Source organism: Pan paniscus, chromosome 20 (genome assembly GCF_029289425.2).
Source record: "Pan paniscus chromosome 20, NHGRI_mPanPan1-v2.0_pri, whole genome shotgun sequence".
NCBI classification, from domain to species: Eukaryota; Metazoa; Chordata; class Mammalia; order Primates; family Hominidae; genus Pan; species Pan paniscus.
This window is the reverse complement of record NC_073269.2, coordinates 5,143,202-5,162,505: the sequence shown is the minus strand read 5'-3', so window position 1 is coordinate 5,162,505 and position 19,304 is coordinate 5,143,202. Positions and strand designations below refer to the sequence as shown.

At 60.7% G+C, this 19,304-nt stretch overlaps 2 protein-coding genes across 2 annotated transcripts; one reads left to right on the top strand and one right to left on the bottom strand.

The window, feature by feature from the left end:
- Positions 1–303: 303 nt before the first annotated feature.
- AZU1 (azurocidin 1) lies at positions 304–6,763 on the bottom strand. Its single transcript, XM_003813759.7, has 5 exons — positions 4,135–6,763; positions 3,654–3,810; positions 2,628–2,772; positions 1,391–1,624; positions 304–612 (listed from the first exon to the last, which is right to left on the bottom strand). Exons 1-5 carry the CDS (start codon positions 4,190–4,192, stop codon positions 445–447), a joined length of 762 nt encoding a protein of 253 aa, XP_003813807.1. The 5' UTR covers positions 4,193–6,763; the 3' UTR covers positions 304–444.
- A 3,233-nt stretch (positions 6,764–9,996) lies between these two features.
- Positions 9,997–19,197, top strand: PLPPR3 (phospholipid phosphatase related 3). The gene is made up of 8 exons (XM_057300782.2): positions 9,997–10,129; positions 10,459–10,559; positions 15,898–16,083; positions 16,326–16,467; positions 16,572–16,767; positions 16,904–16,961; positions 17,047–17,220; positions 17,759–19,197. Exons 2-8 carry the CDS (start codon positions 10,485–10,487, stop codon positions 19,082–19,084), a joined length of 2,157 nt encoding a protein of 718 aa, XP_057156765.2. The 5' UTR covers positions 9,997–10,129; positions 10,459–10,484; the 3' UTR covers positions 19,085–19,197.
- Positions 19,198–19,304: the final 107 nt, after the last annotated feature.

The following is a 19,304-nucleotide window of genomic DNA, read 5'->3' as shown; positions in this document are numbered from 1 at the left end:
ATGTTCTCCAGCAGAATGAGAGGTGGGAAGGGGGAGGAGAATCTCACAGATTCGAGTTCAAAGCCGGCATTCGCTGTGTGACCTCTGGGCAGCCACCCAACCTCTCTGAACCCGGGCCTCCCCCCAACACCCCACTGTTGGGTGCAGATAACACCAGCCCCTGCTTCCCGGGCTTTGAGGGAATCTCTGAACATCTGACATCTGCACAGGCAGTGCACCTGCGGTGGGTGCCCCTAAGGCCGGTGAAGGTGCCGCTCACGCGTCCCCACAGCCCCCTCCCCCACCGATGAACAGAAACCAGGAGCAGAGGCGAGATCGGCTTCTTTATTACAGCCAGGGCCCCTCGGGCCGGAGCGGGGGCAGGGGTGGGGCTGTGGGAGGTGGGTGCGGAGCGCTGGAGGTGTGGAGGGCGGGGCTGGGCTCCGTGGGAGGTCACAGGCCCCCCTAGGCTGGCCCCGGTCCCGGTCCCGGGTTGTTGAGAACACCATCAATCCAGTCTCGGAAGAGCGCCACTCGGGTGAAGAAGTCGGGGCCTCGGCCACAGGGCCCCAGGGAAAAGGAGGCCACGCCGTGGGCCAGGCCCTCGCAGACGAGGGGGGTGCCCCCGTCCCCCTGGGCAGGCGGCAGCTGTGTCAGGGCGTCCCAGGGCCTGGCTCCCGCGCCACCCCAGAACTGCAGAGGCCTCTTGCTGCCCCTGGAACCTACAAGTCCTGATCCAGCCCCAGGGCCTTTGCATGGCTCTTCTCTTTCTCTGCCCTGGTTAACTGCTAGTGGACTTTGGGATCAGTTGCTTTCTGGAGCTTCCTGGCACCTCCAAGCTGGGCCAGGTGCCCCTCCCCTGGCAATCACACGCCTGAGTCCCTCAGTGACCGGCTCTACCATGCCTGCTGGGTCCCCAACCCCCAGCACAGACGTGGCTCACAGCCGGCGTTTGATAGCTACTGTTTCTCAGCCAGGCACGGTGGCTCATGCCTGTTATCCTAACACTTTGGGAGGCCAAGGTGGGCCGATCATGAGGTCAGGAGTTCGAGACCAGACTGACCCACATGGAGAAACCCTGTCTCTACTAAAAATACAAAATTAGCCGGGCGTGGTGGCGCATGCCTGTAATCCCAGCTACTTAGGAGGCTGAGGTAGGAGAATCACTTGAACCCAGGAGGCGGAGGTTGCAGTGAGCTGCCGAGATCACGCCACTGCACTCCAGCCTGGGTGACAGAGCGAGACTCTGTCTCAAAAAAAAAAAAAAAAAAAGATACTGTTTCTCCTGCCGTGAAAATGCTCAATCCTGGGGCCCCCCTGCTGTGCCGCCCTCAGCCTGCACTTGCTTTCTCCTGCCACGGAGAGCTCATTACCTCTCAGGACCCCTCCTCCCGCCACGGGGAGCACTCACATTGCAGATGCCACCGCGGCGGGTGAGCACACCGGTGCACACGTTGTTGGGGCGACACTGGTCCTCGGGGGTCACAGTCACGTTGACAAACCTGGGAAAACGGGAGAGACGCCCTCCACTGCGCTGGCTCCCCCAGCCGGCCACCTGGCATCCGGTGCCGGCTTCCACCGTGGCGTTCTGCAGAGGCAGTGGCAGTATCGTCACGCTGCTGGTGAGGTTGGCCTCGCGGTCCAGCTGGGGAAGGAAACGGAGTCAGGGGAGGGTGGCCCTGGGGACTGGAGCCTCATGGGGACCCCTGGGAGCAGAAGTGTCAGCGACATGAACTGTAGTCCGTAAGTGGTTTGCGTTTAATTCCCGGCAGGGGCCGGGTGCGGTGGCTCACGCCTGTATTCCCAGCACGTTGCGAAGCCAAGGTGGGTGGATCACTTGAGGCCAGGAGTTCAAGACCAGACTGGCCAAGAAGGTGAAACCCCCGTCTCCACTTTTTTAAATTTTTTAATGATATTTTTGAGATAATTTTATCATTTCCTCAAAGAAAAAAACCAAACATGAAAAACATTCACATGATTCTGTCATAGCAAAAGCATTTGAAAACGACGTCAGTCTCCACCAACAGAAGGCTCCATACGCGAACCGTGGTACATCTGTATGTGTTGCTGTATTGTTTTTGGAAGTTTTTTTTGAGATAGGGTCTGGCTCTGTTACCCAGGCTGGAGTGCAGGGGCGCGATCTCGGCTCACTGCAAGCTCCGCCTCCCGGGTTCAAGCGATTCTCCTGCCTCAGCCTCCTGAGTAGCTGGGACTAGAGGCGCCCGCTGCCACGCCCGGCTAATTTTTGTATTTTTAGTAGAGGCGGGGTTTCACCGTGTTGGCCAGGCTAGTCTCGATCTCCTGACCTCGTGATCCGCCCGCCTCGGCCTCCCAAAATGCTGGGATTACAGGCATGAGCCACCTCACCCGGCAAGATATACAAACACACACACACACACACACACACACACACACACATATATATTTTTGTAGAGACTGAGTTTGGCCATGTTGCCCAGGCTGGTCTCGAACTCCTGGACTCAAGCCGTCCTTCCGCCTCGGCCTCCTGAAGCACAGGGGCCACAGGTGTGCGCCACCACTCCCGGCTAATTTTTGTATTTTTTTGTAGAGACTAAGTTTGGACGTGTTTCCCTGGCTAACGTCGGCCTCCCGAGGTGCTGGGATCACAGGCGGCACCATCCTCTCACCTGAAGCAGCATCAGGTCGTTCAGGTTCTGCTGGGGGTCGTAGCCATTCTCGCTCATGCTGCTGATGGAAAACGTCTGGCGGGACTGCCTCTCCCGCTGCCTCAGGTCATAGGCGCCCAGCACCACGGTGCTAACCCCGGGGTTCCTGAGAGCAGCGGACGAAAGGGCAGAGGGAGGACACCAGGCTGGGGCCTGGGCACAGAGCAAGCCGGCTTGCAAATTACGGGGGATCCCAGCCTGCAGACTGCAATCCTTCACCCTGAAAACTCCCCCACTTTTACAGAAGCAGAGCCGAGACCCTCCAGGGCCCCCTTCCCATCTTGAGCCCCTTCCCTTCTCTGCGCCTCCTCCTCCATCTGAGCCCCTTCTCTTCTCTGCGCCCCCTCCTCCATCTGACTCCCTTCCCTTCTCTGCGCCTCCTCCATCTGACCCCCTCCCCTTCTCTGCACCTCCTCCATCTGAGCCCCTTCCCTTCTCTGCGCCTCCTCTATCTGACCCCCTTCCCTTCTCTGAGCCTCCTCCATCTGACCCCCTCCCCTTCTCTGCACCTCCTCTATCTGAGCCCCTTCTCTTCTCTGGGCCCCCTCCTCCATCTGAGTCCCTTCCCTTCTCTGCACCTCCTCCATCTGAGCCCCTTCCCTTCGCTGGGCCTCCCCCATCTGACCCCCTTCCCTTCTCTGCACCTCCTCCATCTGAGCCCCTTCCTTTCTCTGGGCCCCCTCCTCCATCTGAGCCCCTTCCCTTCTCTGAGCCTCCTCCACCTGACCCCCTTTCCTTCACTGCATCTCCTCCATCTAAGCCTCTTCCTTTCTCTGGGCCTCCTCCATCTGAGCCCCCCAGTATCCTTGGGTCCCTCCTCAACTCAGTCCCCATTTCCCTCTCCAAGCCTCCTCCTTTCCCTGAGCCCCTCCTTTTGCAATCCCCTCCCCTCCTCACCTACCAAGCACCCCCACTGAATCCCTAAGCCCCCCAAGCCCCTTCTCTGAGCCCCAATGCCCCCTAGGCCCCCTCCCCAGGACCCCTCACTGGCTTCGGAAGCAGCTTGCCGCGGTCATCACGAAGCGGGCATGGATCAGGGCACCCCCGCAGAAGTGCCTGCCTTGATTCTGAATGGAGGCCAGGAACGGGAACTGGCGGGGCCTCGCCTTCCGGCCGCCAACGATGTCCACAAGGGGGCTGGAGCCTGGGTGGGGGGAGACAGCTCTGAGATCCCCAAGAATCCACACAGTGGCCGGGAGGGCGTGTGAAGCTGCAGCCTCAGCTCTATCCACCCAGTGGGGCTGCGGGGGGACCCACCCTCCCCCATCGTCCCACTCCCTAAGAGGACAGGTGGCCCCTGAGTCCCGCACACCGTCCGCCCTCACACCTTTCCCGGGATTGTCCAGGCCGGGCTGGCTGTGTGACCCAGGCCAAGCCGCTTGCCTTCTCTGTGCTTTGAGTCTGAGTTCTGCCCTGGCAGCCGGGCCCTAGCACAGATGGGGGACCACCGGCACAGAGAGGCACTCACCAGCCCTCGAGGACGCCAGCAGACCAGCCAGCAGGGCCAGGACTGTCAGCCGGGTCATGGCGGGGCAGGTCTGTGGCTAACGCGGCGGCCGCCCTTATACACAGGCCTTGGCAGTTGGCGGCGTCCCCGCCCAGGCCCAGGGACAGCCCCACTCAGTGGGAACACGGGAAGTTGCCCAAGGCCTCCACCGCCAACTGCTCCCTGGGCCAGCCTGGGCTCCCCCTACATTCCACACTGATCCTCAGTTTCCCCCTCTAGAAGATGGCCGCACCCCGAGGGGCAGGTGAGGGTGTCAGGAACCAGTGGATCCCGGGCCCCAGCACATGGCGGGCATGCAGCCGGCACCCAGCAACATTGCCAACTCAGAGTCCCACTCTCCCCATCCCAAGCCACTGGGGCTCCAGCACTGCCCGCTGGGCCTGGCACCACGGGGGCTCAGGGCAGTGGAGCTGGCAGTCCTGCGTTGAGTCCTGCGCGTCTGTATGGGTGATTATTATTACTATTATTATTATTATTATTATTATTATTTTGAGACGGAGTTTCACTCTTGTTGCCCAGGCTGGAGCACAATGGTGTGATCTCGACTCACTGCAACCTCCGCCTCCCAGGCTCAAGTGATTCTCCTGTCTCAGCCTCCTGAGTAGCTAGGATTACAGGTGCCCGCCACCACGCCCAGCTAATTTTTTGTATTTTTAGTAGAGATGGGGTTTCACTATATTGGCTAGGCTGGTCTCAAACTCCTGACCTCAGGTGATCCACCCGCCTCGGCCTCTCAAAATGCTGGGATTACAGGTGTGAGCCACTGTGCCCGATTGGGTGATTTTTTAAAACTTTTTCAACAGCTTTATTGAGATATAATTGACAAGCTGGGTGCGGTGGCTCACACCTGTAATTCTAGCACTTTGGGAGGCCGAGGCAGGCAGATCACCTGAGGCTGGGCATTCAAGACCAGCCTGACCAACATGGAGAAACCCCACCTCTACTAAAAATACAAAATTAACTGGGCGTGGTGGCACATGCTTGTAATCCCAGCTACTCAGGAGGCTGAGGCAGGAGAATCACTTGAACCTGGGAGGCGGAGGTTGCAGCGAGCCGAGATCGCACCATTGCACTCCAGCCTGGGCAACAAGAGCAAAACTCCATCTCAAAAAAAAAAAAAAAGAAATTAGCTGGGCATGGTGGCGGGCGCCTATAGTCCCAGCTACTTGGGAAGCTGAGACAGGATAATTGCTTGAACCTGGGAGGCGGAGGTTGCAGTGAGCCGAGATTGCGCCACTGCACTCCAGCCTGGGTGACACAGAGAGACTCCGTTTCAAAAAAAATAAATAAAAACAAATTAAAAACTATATAAAAATAAATAGACGAAATGTCCAGAACAAGCAAATCTGCAGAGGCAGGAAGTGGATCTGTGGTTGCCAGGGGCCGGGGGAGGGCAGGGGGTGATGGCTGATGGATGGAGATGGGGCTTCCTTCTTTGGGGTGATGGAATGTTCTGGGACTGGACAGCAGTGATGGTTGCACAAGTCGGTGAATGCACCGAAAACCACTTCGCTGTACCGTTCAAAATGGCTAATTTTAAGTTATGTAAATTTCATCTCCTTTTTTTGTTTTTTTCAGAGTCGAGGTCTCGCTATCGCCCAGGCTGGAGGGCAGCGGCACCATCTCGGCCCACTGCAGCCTCAATCTCCTGGGTTCAACTGATCCTCCTGCCTCAGCCTCCCGAGTAGCTGGGGCCACAGGCACCCGCCACCATGCCCGGCTAATTTTTGTATATTTTGTAGAGATGGGATCTCACTATGTTGCCCAGGGTGGAGTGCAGTGGCACGATCTCAGCTCGCTGCAGCCTCTGATTCCCGGGTTCCAGCAATCCTCCCGCCTCAGCCTCCTGAGTAGCTGGGACCACAGGCACATGCCACCATGCCCGACTAATTTTTGTATTTTTTTGTAGAGGTGGAGTCTCACTATGTTGCTCGGGCTGGTTTGAAACTCCTAAGCTCAAGCAATCCACCTGCCTCGGCCTCCCAAAGTGCTGGGAGCACAGGTGTGAGCCACTGCGTCCAAACTCACCTCCATTTTTTACGAAGGGGCTCATTTCCAAGGTGAGACTGAGGTCTGGAGCTTACCGTGTCCCCCACACCCTTGGGGACACCAGTTTGTGTCTGGGCCTGTGGGGGCCCTCTGAGGGCAGTTTGCCCCTCCAAGGGGCGGATACGGGGAGAGTCCAGGGAGGCGGGGCCAGTGCGCCTTGAGGTCCGCTGCCCATTGGGAATGTAGGGTCCCAGGGCTCAAATCTGGTCTCAAGGCCGGGAGCGGTGGCTCACACCTGTAATCTCAGCACTTTGGGAAGCTGAGGCAGGCGGATCATGAGGTCAGGAGATCGAGACCTTCCTGGCTAACACGGTGAAACCCCATCTCTACTAAAGATACAAAAAATTAGCTGGGCATGGTGGCGGGCACCTGTAGTCCCAGCTACTCAGGAGGCTGAGGCAGGAGAATGGCGTGAACCCGGAGGCAGAGCTTGCAGTGAGCCGAGATCGTGCCACTGCACTCCAGCCCGGGAGACAGTGAGACTCCGTCACACACACACAAAAAATAATAATAATTCCGGTCTCTACGGAGTTTCACAGCCCAACCACCTCACAGGGTCCATGGCACAGCCCCCAGATCCCTGCCTCCGTCCAAGCCAGCTCTCCCTCTCTGCCCACCCCGGATCCTACCTGTCCATCTTCCCTGCGGAGGCCCCAGCCTCCATCCACCCTGTCCTGGCCAAACGTGGGCCTCAGCTCTCCCGTGGGCCAGGCCCCATTTCCCCTCGGCCGGGAGCCGGAAGCTCTGTCCCTCCCAGTCGCATGACCTCAGGGCGAGCTCGCTGTCTGCACGTCAGTGTGCCCTGAGACAGGGACAGACTCTGCCTTCTAGACAGAACAGTGCTGAGCATGGAGTGGGGTTCATATTCTGAAAAGTTTTTGAGGCCGGGCGTGGTGGCTCACGCCTGTAATCCCAGCGCCTTGGGAGGCCGAGGTGGGAGGATCACTTGAGCCCAGGAGTTTGAGACCAGCCTTGGCAACATGGTGAGACCCTATCTCTATTAAAAAAAAAAAAAAAAAAGCTGGGTGCAGTGGCTCACGCCTGTAACCCCAGCACTTTGGGAGGCCAAGACGGGCGGATCACGAGGTCAGGAGATCAAGACCATCCTGGCTAACACGGTGAAACACCGTCTCTACTAAAAATACAAAAGAATTACCCGGGCATAGTCCTGGGCACCTGTGGTCCCAGCTACTCGGGAGGCTGAGACAGGAGAATGGCGTGAACCCAGGAGGCAGAGCTTGCAGTGAGCCGAGATCGCGCCACTGCACTCCAGCCTGGGCGACAGAGTGTGACTCCGTCTCCAAAAAAAAAAAAAAAGGCTGGGCTCCGTGGCTCCCCTGTCATCCCAGTACTTTGGGAGGCTGAGGCAGCAGATCAGCTGAGGTCAGGAGATCAACACCAGCCTGACCAACATGGGGAGATCCTGTCTCTACTAAAAATACAAAAATTAGCCCGTCGTGGTGGCGGGCGCCTATAATCCCAACTACTCGGGAGGCTGAGGAGGGAGAATCACTTGAACCCAGGAGGTGGGAGGTTGCAGTGAGCTGAAATAGCACGATTGCACTCCAGCCTGGGCGACAGAGGAAGAGTCCATCTCAAAATAATAGTAATAATAATCATCATCATTTTTAAATAAAGGTTTTGAGCATCGTCTGGTATGCTCAACCCCTCCGGCCTGCTCGGAACTCTCCCATCACTCAAGCCCAGGCCCCACACTCAAGCCCAGGCCCCTCAGCCAAGCAACGTGCCCTCCATGGCCAGGCCTGCCCCATCTCCACCACTGGTGATCCTAGGGGGAGAAGACTCTGAGACTCCCCCAGATCTTCTGTTGGACCCCCAAGCTGCCAGGAGGATCCCCCTGCACACTCTCCCACTCCTGACCTCAGAAGCCTCCTGAAAATCAATTGCATTTTCCTCCTCCTCCCCCAGAGAGCTGTTTGTGGTCACCTTGCAACACCCAGATTCCCAACGGCCACTCTGGCCCCGCCTCTCACAGGCCAGGAAAACAGCCGCAGCCACACAGGCAACGTCCCCCTTCTCCAGGGCTGTTGGGGAGGAACAGGATCGCATCGAATGGGACCCACCTGTGACCAACTGCTCACAGGGCCTCCCCGAGCCCCCCAGCAGGAACCGGGGGGCCAAAGATCCCTCCCCAGGCAGTCCGTGCCGTCCTGTCCCAGGAAGCGGGGCTGCCTCCGAGTCCATTCAAAGGTAGCAAAACCATTGAGTTCCCATCCTATTCCCATCGCCATTTAACTGTTCCCGCATTTATGGCGGGCGACCCTCTTCCCGGGGGCAGCAGTGCCTGTTATGAGCAAACTAAGGTATCAAGCAGGGCTCCAACCCTCTGGAGTCACTGTTTTTTTGTTTTTGTTTTTGTTTTTTTGAGATAGTCTCCTTCTGTCGCCCAGGCTGGAGGGCAATGGTGCCATCTCGGCTCACTGCAACCTCCGCCTCCCAGGTTCAAGCAATTCTCCTGCCTCAGCCTCCCATGTAGCTGGGATTACAGGCGCCTGCCACCATGTCCGGCTAATTTTCATATTTTTAGTAGAGATGGGGTTTCACCATGTTGGCCAGACTGGTCTGGAACTCCTGGCCTCAAGGGATCCTCCCGCCTCTGCCTCCCAAAGTGCTGGAATTATAGGCCTGAGCCACTGCACCCAGCCTGGAAGTCACTCTTTTTTTGTTTGTTTGTTTGTTTTGAGACAGAGTCTCGCTCTTGTTGCCCAGGCTGGAGTGCAGTGGCAGGATCTCGGCTCACTGCAACCTCCGCTTCCCAGGTTCAAGCGATTCTCCTGCCTCAGCCTCCCGAGTAGCTGGGATTACAGGCATGAGCCACCACACCCTAAAAATTTTTGAATTTTTAGTAGAGACGGGGTTTCACCATGTTGGCCAGGCTGGTCTCGAACTCCTGACCTCGTAATCCGCCTGCCTCGGCCTCCCAAAGTGCTGGGATTACAGGCCTGAGCCACCGCGCACGGCCCAAAAACCGATTTTTGTAAATCCTGCCGTTTGGGGCCCGGAGACCTCGGATTGCGACCCAGGGTGCCCAAGCCTCAGTCTCCCCATCCCTACAACGGGAGTCAACCAGCCCCTACCCCGCAGGGCTGCGCATATGGAGGAGGAAATGCCCGCAGACAGCAGGCACTGCCCGAGTGCGCGTCCCGAGGGCCCTGCCCGCTTCCCCGCATCCCGCAGCCCCCAGCCCCGCGCCCCGCAATCCCGCCGTGCGCACCGAGCGGCTGCGGCCAGGCGGAGGGTGGACCCCGGCGCGGCGGAGGGGGCGAGGGTGAGTGCGCGGGGAAGGGAGGGAGGCACCGGGAGACCCCCCAGTCCCCCTCCCCCAGCTCTTTTGTCTCCGATGCTCCGGGCGCCCTGGGAGCCTCGCCATGGAAACGCGCACCAGCGAGCGGCGGGCTCCGCGGAGGGGCGGGCGGAGGCGCGGGGCGGGGGCAGTCGGAGCCGGCGAGAGACCGTGAGAGACACGGAGACAGTCAGAGACCCCGAAACCCCAACCCCCGCCCCCGCCTCCGCCCCCGTCTCGATGGCGCCCCCCGGGCCGACCGCAGCCACCCGGGAGGGGAGGACGGGACCGTCACCGCCGCAGGCCCGAAGGGAGGAGGACGCGACCCCCGAGCCCCGCCAGCCGTTCGCGCAGACCTGAGACCCCCGAGACCCCCGGCGGTGGGAGGCGGCGCCAGGGAGGCGGGGACGGTGCGCGGGGCCTGCGGAGGACGCGCCCAGACAAAGAGCCCCCGCCCCTGGCGCGGCGTCTGGGCTGCGGCGTCTGGGCGCGCGCGGGGGTCTCCGGGCCGGACCCTCCCCTCCCCCGCCCCCCTCCCCTACCCGGCTCCCGGCCCCGCCCCACGGAGGAGACGCGCTTTGTGCTGGGCGCCGGCCGCGCCAGGTGAGGGGCTGTGGGGCTGGGGGCGCGGACCCAGCCTCCTCCGCCGCCCGGACCCCCAGTTCTCCCGGATGCCCCCCACCACCACGCGGGGACTGGCTCCCGCCCGGAGACCCCCCGCCCTCCTCGGCGATCCCGGCCCCGACCCCCCGATCCCGGGTGTAGGGGCGCCCGGAAGCCGCGTGCTGGGCCGGGGCGCTGGGAGGCCGCGCGGACGCCGCTCTCTGCAGCCTCAGTTTCCCCGACCGCCCCTCCCCCGCCGGCGCCGGCCACCGTGTCCCCCCCGGGCTCCGCCTGCGCGCCCCCCTCCAGCGCCGCTTTCTCCCCTCCAGCCACGGCCTGCGGCGCCCGCGGCACCATGATCTCCACCAAGGAGAAGAACAAGATCCCGAAGGACAGCATGACGCTTCTGCCCTGCTTCTACTTCGTGGAGGTGGGTGGGGGTCGCGCTGGGGCCCGGGGGAGACGCCTCGGTTCCGCCCGCCCGCAGAGACCCCGCGCTGGGGGACCAGAGCCGGCGCAGCTGCCCCCGCAGTGGCCTCGGGGCGGGGCAGGACCGGGGTGTCCGGCGGATGGGGGGCGGGGCAGGACCGGGGTGTCCGGCGGATGGGGGGTGGGGCAGAGGACTTGGGCTCTGCGGGTCGAGTAGGAGCTCCAGAGGCACCGAGGGGGGTCCAGGCCGTGGGAACTGTGGGCAGGTGCTAGGAGGGGAGCCCTTCTGACCAAGGTGTGGTCAGAGGGGCTGGGGGTCGGGGGCTGGGGGCCTGGAGGGGGCGGGGAGGCCGGAGGGGGTGGGGCTGGGTGCAGGTGCCGCTTGGGTTCCGAAGCCTCAGGGTCTGAGTTCATCTCTGCTAATGGTGAGGCTGGTGCCCTGCCCCTAACCTCTCTGGGCCTCCGCTTTTCCACTCCTGGAGCTGATAGGAATTAATATTTACAGAATACGGAAACCTGTTAGGCACATAGTGAGGAGTTTATGACCATAAATGGAACCCCCTGCCCTGTGCGGTGGCTCATGCCTATAATCCCAGCACTTTGGGAGGCCAAGGTGGGTGGATCACCTAGGTCAGGAGTTCGAGACCAGCCTAGCCAACATGGTGAAACCCCTCTCCATTAAAAATACAAAAATTAGGCTGGGCACTGTGGCTCACGCCTGTAATCCCAGCACTTGGGGAGGCCGAGGTGGGCAGATCACCTGAGGGCAGGAGTTCAAGACCAGCCTGGCCAACATGGTGAAACCCCATCTCTACTAAAAAATACAAAAAAATTAGCCGGGTATGTTGGCTTATGCCTGTGAGCCCAGCTACTCGGGAGGCTGGGGCAGGAGAATCGCTTGAACCCGGGAGGTGGAGGTTGCAGTGAGCAGAGATCATGCCACTGCACGCCAGCCTGGGCAACAGAGCAAGGCCCTGTCTTAGAAAAAAAAAAAAAAGGAGAAGACAATAAATGCAATAAATGGAGCCCCCTGCCCTGTGCGGTGGCTCACGTTTGTCATGTTTGCAATCCCAGCACTTTGGGAGACCGAGGTGGGAGGATCGCTTGAGGCCAGGAGTTTGAGACCAGCCTGGGCAACACAGCAAGATCCCATCTCTACAAAAAAAATTAAAATATTAGTTGGGCGTGTGCTGCGTGCCTTTATTCTCAGCTACTTAGGAGGCCGAGGTGGGAGGATTGCTTGAGCCCAGGAGGTTGAGGCTGTAGTGAGTTGTGATCACACCACTGCACTCCAGCCTGGATGACACTCTGTCTCTAAAACAAAAAAGCTACCATTTTGGCACACACCTGGCTCAGGATGGTAGAGTAACTTAAGGCTGGGGTGGTGGCTCACGCCTGCGATCTCAACACATTTGGAGGCCCAGGCAGATGGATTGCTTGAGCCCAAGAGTTCAAGACTAGCCTGGGCAACATGGCAAAAACCCGTCTCTACAAAAATTTAAAAACAGAAAAAATAGCTGGGCGTGGTGGTGTGCAGCTGAGGTCTCAGTTACATAGGAGCCTGAGATGGAGGATGACTTGAGCCCAGGTGGCGGAGGTTGCAGTGAGCCAAGATCACACCACTGCACTTCAGCCTGGATGACAGAGCCAGACCCCATCTCAAAAAATAAAATAACTTTAATCCATCCTTGCATGTCAGGCCAGGAAAACCGGTTCTAGTGATGGGCCTTCCAGAGCCTCGATGGAAGACGGGACCCTAGTCTCAAGGAAGCAGTGACCCATGCAGGTCACACGGCCGGCAGCTGGCCTGTAATCCGTTACCTCACACCCGGGCAAGTGGGTCCCTCCCAAACACAATATCATTAAGTTACCCACATCACTTCATAGAAAATCTGTTTACTTTTTGAAATTGCATTTAAATTCCTGTTGCAGGACGGGCATGGTGGCTCACGCCTATAATCCCAGCACTTTGGGAGGCCTAGGTGGGCGGATCACAAGGTCGGGAGATCGAGACCATCCTGGCTAACACGGTGAAACCCCGTCTCTATTAAAAATACAAAAAATTAGCCGGGCGTGGTGGCGGGCGCCTGTAGTCCCAGCTACTCGGGAGACTGAGGCAGGAGAATGGCGTGAACCCGGGATGTGGAGCTTGCAGTGAGCCGAGATCGTGCCACTGCACTCCAGCCTGGGCGACAGAGCGAGACTCCAAAAAAAAGTATGTATTTAGTAGAGACAGGGTCTTACGATGTTGCTGAGGCTAGCCTTGAACTCCAGGCCTCAAGTGATCTTCCTGCCTCGGCCTCCCAAAGCACTGGAATTACAGGTGTGAGCCACTGCGCTCGGCCTTATTATTATTATTTTATTTATTATTATTATTTTTTGAGATGGAGTCCTGCTGTCTTGCCCAAGCTGGAGTGCAGTGGAACAATATCAGCTCACTGCAACCTCCACCTCCCACCCTCAAGCGATTCTCCCACCTCAGCCTCTGGAGTAGCTGAGACTACAGGCACGCACCACCACGCTGGGCTAATTTTTGTATTTTTAGTAGAGATGGGGTTTCACCATGTTGACCAGGCTGGTCTCAAACTCCTGACCTCAGGTGATCTGCCCGTCCCGGCCTCCCAAAGTGCTGGGATGACAGGCGTGAGCCACCGCACCCGGCCCATGGTTAGATATTTTTAAGGCCGCGCCCAGACCCCACCTCAGACCCTCCCCGGGCTTGATGCTGTCTGCCCGCCCCAGCAAAATCATGCTGATAATGAAAGTGGAGAGAACAAGTAGATAGTTGCCAGGGGCCACCTCCCACGTTGACTCATCTCCACCTGAGCCCTTGGAGGCGGCTACTTTATCATTCCCATTTTGCAGCTGGTGAGACTGAGGCACAGGAGGTCTGCTGGCCGCCCACAGGTTAAAAGTGGGTGGTTTTCAAACCGGGTGTCAGGTGCAAACAAACGCTGCTACCCACTTTCCGCGTCTGCCCCGGGCCTCGTGCCTGCATGCAACAGGCGCTCAATGAATGCTCACTGGACATGAACTCAGCTCCCTCGATCCAGTTCCGCCCTGGGATGTTCAGTGATGGCTTTTCCCTTTCTGGAGCCCCCAGCCCTGACCTGTGCCCTCCCCAGGACTGGACTGAGGGCTGAACCCCTGCTAAGATGCCATAACAAGGCAGAAATTACGACTGGGGCCATGCCTGAGCAAGGTCACTCATGCCTGTAATCCCAGCACTTCAGGAGGCCGAGGCAGGTGGATTACTTGAGGTCAGAAGTTCGAGGCCAGCCTGGGGAACATGGTGAAACCCCGCCTCTACTAAAAATACAAAAAATTAGCCAGGTGTGGTAGTGCACGCTTGTAATCCCAGCTACTTGGAAGGCTGAGGTGGGAGGATCTCTTGAACCTGGAGGCGGAGTTTGCAGTGAGCCGAGATTGCACCACTGCACTCCAGGCTGCGTGACAGAGTGGGGGGAAAAAAAAAGGCTTGAGGCCATGGCTGGGTGCGGTGCCTCACGCCTCTAATCCCAGCACTTTGGGAGGCCAAGGCGGGTGTATCACTTGAGCCTAGGAGTTCGAGACCAGCCTGGGCAACATGACGATACCCTGTCTCTACTAAAAATACAAAAACCCAGGAGGCGGAGGTTGCAGTGAGTTGAGATGGCACCACTGCACTGCAGCCTGGGCAACAGAGCAAGACTGTTGTGGATGGACAGATGGGTAGATGGATGAGTAGGTGGATAGATGGGTAGGTTGGTAGATGGGTGGGTGGATAGATGGATGGATGGATGGGTGATCAATGGATGGATGGGTGGCTGGATGGGTGGGTGGGTGGATGGATGGATGGATGGACAGTTGGGTGGGTGGATAGATGGATGGCTGCATGGGTGGATGATAGATGGATGAATGGATAGATGAATGAATGGCTAGGTGATGGATGGATGGATGGGTACTGTTGGGTGCATGGGTGGAGAATGGGTGGATGGATGATGGGTGGGTGGATGGATGGATGAATGAATGGCTGGGTAATGAATGGACGGATGGATGGACGGTTGGGTGGGTGGATAGATGGATGGTACCATTGGGTGCATGAGTGGATGATGGATGGATGGATAGATGAATGAATGGCTGGATGATGAATGGATGGATGGATGGATGGTTGGGTGGGTGGATAGATGGATGGTACCATTGGGTGCATGAGTGGATGACGGATGGATGGATGGATAGATGAATGAATGGCTGGATGATGAATGGATGGATGGATGGATAGGTACTGTTGGGTGCATGGGTGGATGATGGATGGATGGATAGATAGATGAATGAATGGCTGGGTGATGAATGGATGGATCGATGGGTGGGTACCGTTGGGGGCATGGGTGGAGGATGGGTGGATGGATGGATGGGTGAATGAATGGCTGGGTAATGAATGGATGGATGGACGGTTGGATGGATGGGTAGGTGGGTAGATGGGTGGGTGGGTGCATGGGTGGAGAATGGGTGGGTGCATGGGTGCATGGGTGGAGAATGGGTGGATGGATGATGGGTGGGTGGATGGATGGATGAATGGCTGGGTAATGAATGGACGGATGGATGGATGGGTGGGTGGGTGGATGGACAGTTGGGTGGGTGGATAGATGGATGGTACCATTGGGTGTATGAGTGGATGATGGATGGATGGATAGATGAATGAATGGCTGGGTGATGAATGGATGGATGGATGGGTGGGTACCGTTGGGGGCATGGGTGGAGAATGGGTGGATGGATGATGGGTGGATGGATGGATAGATAGATGAATGAATGGCTGGGTGATGAATGGATGGATGGACGGTTGGATGGATGGGTAGGTGGGTAGATGGGTGGGTGGGTGGGTGGATGGATGGACAGTTGGGTGGGTGGATAGATGGATGGCTGCATGGGTGCATGATGGATGGATGGATGGATAGATGAATGAATGGCTAGGTGATGGATGGATGGATGGATGGGTACCGTTGGGTGCATGGGTAGAGAATGGGTGGACAGATGATGGGTGAGTGGGTGGATGGATGAATGGATGGATGGTTCCCAGGGGTGGATGGGTGGGTGATGGGTCGGTGAGTGGGTAGATGTTGGGGGCATAGGTGTTTGGGTGGATGGAGGATGAGTGAGTGGGTGTGTGATGTGTAGATGGTCGAGTTACGGATGGAGCATCTGTGGATGGATGAATAACTCATGAGGGAAAGAGTGGCTGGGAGCGGGTTGGATCTGTGGATAGGTGAGTGAGACGGTGGATGGCCCTGAATTCATGGAGGGCTGGACAGACGCCTCCATGAGGGAGAGCAGGGTGAACCTGGCCCACCTTGTCCCCACAGCTGCCCATAGTGGCTTCTTCCATCGTATCCTTGTACTTCCTGGAGCTGACCGACCTCTTCAAGCCGGCCAAAGTGGGCTTCCAGTGCTATGACCGCACTCTCTCCATGCCCTATGTGGAGACCAACGAGGAGCTCATCCCGCTGCTGATGCTGCTCAGCTTGGCCTTCGCGGCCCCTGCCGCCTCGGTGAGCACCCGCACCGGGGCCTGTGCCAGCCTGTGGGCACCACGGCTGGGAGCCCACCCCCGCCACCTCGGTGAACATCCACACCAGGGCCTGTGCCAGCCTGTGGGCACCGCGGCCACTGCCACCTCAGTGAGCACCCACACCGGGGCCTGTGCCAGCCTGTGGGCACTGCAGATGGGAGCCCGCCTGAGCGCCCCCTCCCTGTGGGCACCGAGGCCTGAGCAACCCCTCCCTGTTGGCAGATCATGGTGGCCGAGGGCATGTTGTACTGTCTGCAGTCCCGGCTGTGGGGCCGTGCCGGGGGGCCCGCCGGGGCGGAGGGCAGCATCAACGCCGGCGGCTGCAACTTCAACTCCTTCCTGCGGCGTACGGTGCGGTTTGTGGGTGAGTTGCGGGACGCGCCCCAACCCTGAGCTACCTCCACATGCAGGGGGTGGGGCTGTCCCGGGTCCCCAGCTCCCCGCCTGGCCGAGCCTTCCGCCCCGCAGGTGTCCACGTGTTCGGCCTGTGTGCCACAGCCCTGGTGACGGACGTGATCCAGCTGGCCACGGGTTACCACACTCCCTTCTTCCTCACCGTCTGCAAGCCCAACTACACTCTCCTGGGCACGTCCTGCGAGGTCAACCCCTACATCACGCAGGACATCTGCTCCGGTCACGACACCCACGCCATCCTGTCTGCACGGTGAGCCGGACCCCCAACTCCCCTGGCTGGGAGCCTTCTTTCGCCCCGGTGAACATGCGGGGAAACAGAGACACAGAGAGGCCACTGGAGCTGGGGTCCCCAGGTGGGCGGGGCTCACGCTGGACGCCTCTTACAGGAAGACCTTCCCGTCCCAGCACGCCACGCTGTCAGCCTTCGCCGCGGTCTATGTGTCGGTGAGTCCGGCCCCTCGCTGCCCTTCCCAGGCCCTCTTGCTGACCCGTGGGGAGCCCTCCCTGACCCCAACCCCCATGCCCCCAGATGTACTTCAACTCCGTCATCTCGGACACCACCAAGCTGCTGAAGCCCATCCTGGTCTTCGCCTTTGCCATCGCCGCGGGCGTTTGCGGGCTCACGCAGATCACGCAGTACCGCAGCCACCCGGTGGACGTGTATGCCGGCTTCCTCATCGGGGCGGGCATCGCTGCCTACCTGGTGAGTGGCAGGTTCTGATGGGGGTCGGCATGGGTTCCCAGGGGATCTGAGGGGGGAGGCGTGAGTGCCCACAGGGCCTGAGTGGGGAGGCTGGCCCAGGGGTCTGAGGTGGGAGGCAGGCTCAGGGGGTCTGACAGGGGAGGCTGGTAGCCTGAGGGGGGAGGCATGGTTCCCAGGGGTTCTGGCGGGGGGCTGGCCCAGAGGGTCTGAGGGGGGAGGCATGGGTGCCCAGGGGCTCTAGGGGGGAGGCACGGGTGCCCAGAGTGTCTGAGGGGATAGACGTGGGTCCCGAAGGGGTCTTAGGGGGAAGGCATGGGTGCTTAAGTGTCTCGCCCTTGGAATGCTGGAGTCAGAATCCCGTGGGCTCAGACCTGCCCGATGTGCTGGGTCAGCAACCTTGGGGTGGGAACTGGTCCCACTGGACAAGAGCTTGCCAGCCCCCACCCCCGGCCCAAAGCCCCCCACGGCAAGTCCAACGATCACAGGGGAGGAGCCCTCTGAGCCCCAGGCCTCACCCCCAGGCCCCTCTCCCCGACAGGCCTGCCACGCGGTGGGCAACTTCCAGGCCCCACCTGCAGAGAAGCCCGCGGCCCCGGCCCCCGCCAAGGACGCGCTGCGGGCCCTGACGCAGCGGGGCCACGACTCGGTTTATCAGCAGAATAAGTCGGTGAGCACCGACGAGCTGGGGCCCCCAGGGCGGCTGGAGGGCGCGCCCCGGCCCGTGGCCCGCGAGAAGACCTCGCTGGGCAGCCTGAAGCGCGCCAGCGTGGACGTGGACCTGCTGGCCCCGCGCAGCCCCATGGCCAAGGAGAACATGGTGACCTTCAGCCACACGCTGCCCAGGGCCAGCGCGCCCTCGCTGGACGACCCCGCGCGCCGCCACATGACCATCCACGTGCCGCTGGACGCCTCGCGCTCCAAGCAGCTCATCAGCGAGTGGAAGCAGAAGAGCCTGGAGGGCCGCGGCCTGGGGCTGCCCGACGACGCCAGCCCCGGGCACCTGCGCGCGCCCGCCGAACCCATGGCGGAGGAGGAGGAAGAGGAGGAGGAGGAAGAGGAAGAGGAGGAGGAGGAAGAGGAGGAGGACGAGGGCCCGGCCCCGCCCTCGCTCTACCCCACCGTGCAGGCGCGGCCGGGGCTGGGGCCTCGGGTCATCCTCCCACCGCGCGCGGGGCCGCCGCCGCTGGTGCACATCCCGGAGGAGGGCGCGCAGGCGGGGGCCGGCCTGTCCCCCAAAAGCGGCGCCGGGGTGCGCGCCAAGTGGCTCATGATGGCCGAGAAGAGCGGGGCGGCAGTGGCCAACCCTCCGCGGCTGCTGCAGGTCATCGCCATGTCCAAGGCTCCGGGCGCGCCGGGCCCCAAGGCGGCCGAGACGGCGTCGTCGTCCAGCGCCAGCTCCGACTCCTCGCAGTACCGGTCGCCGTCGGACCGCGACTCCGCCAGCATCGTGACCATCGACGCGCACGCGCCGCACCACCCCGTGGTGCACCTGTCGGCCGGCGGCGCGCCCTGGGAGTGGAAGGCGGCGGGCGGCGGGGCCAAGGCGGAGGCCGACGGCGGCTACGAGCTGGGGGACCTGGCGCGCGGCTTCCGCGGGGGGGCCAAGCCCCCGGGCGTGTCCCCCGGCTCGTCGGTCAGCGACCTGGACCAGGAGGAGCCGCGGTTCGGGGCCGTGGCCACCGTCAACCTGGCCACGGGCGAGGGGCTGCCCCCGCTGGGCGCGGCCGATGGGGCGCTGGGCCCGGGCAGCCGGGAGTCCACGCTGCGGCGCCACGCGGGCGGCCTGGGGCTGGCGGAGCGCGAGGCGGAGGCGGAGGCCGAGGGCTACTTCCGCAAGATGCAGGCGCGCCGCTTCCCCGACTAGCGCCGCGGGGCCGGGGGCGGGCGGGGGGCGGGCCGAGGGCGCGGGCGGCAGCGCGGATGCTCAATAAAGCGGCAGAAACCGAGGTCCGGCTCTTGGTCATTCGCTCTGGCCCGCACGCCCCACGCAGGGACCCCCACTCTCAGGGCCGGGCCCACCCCGCCCGTGGCCCCACCTGGCGCTTCGGCGGACACCCGGGCGGGAGCCGGGGCCGCCCGCGGCA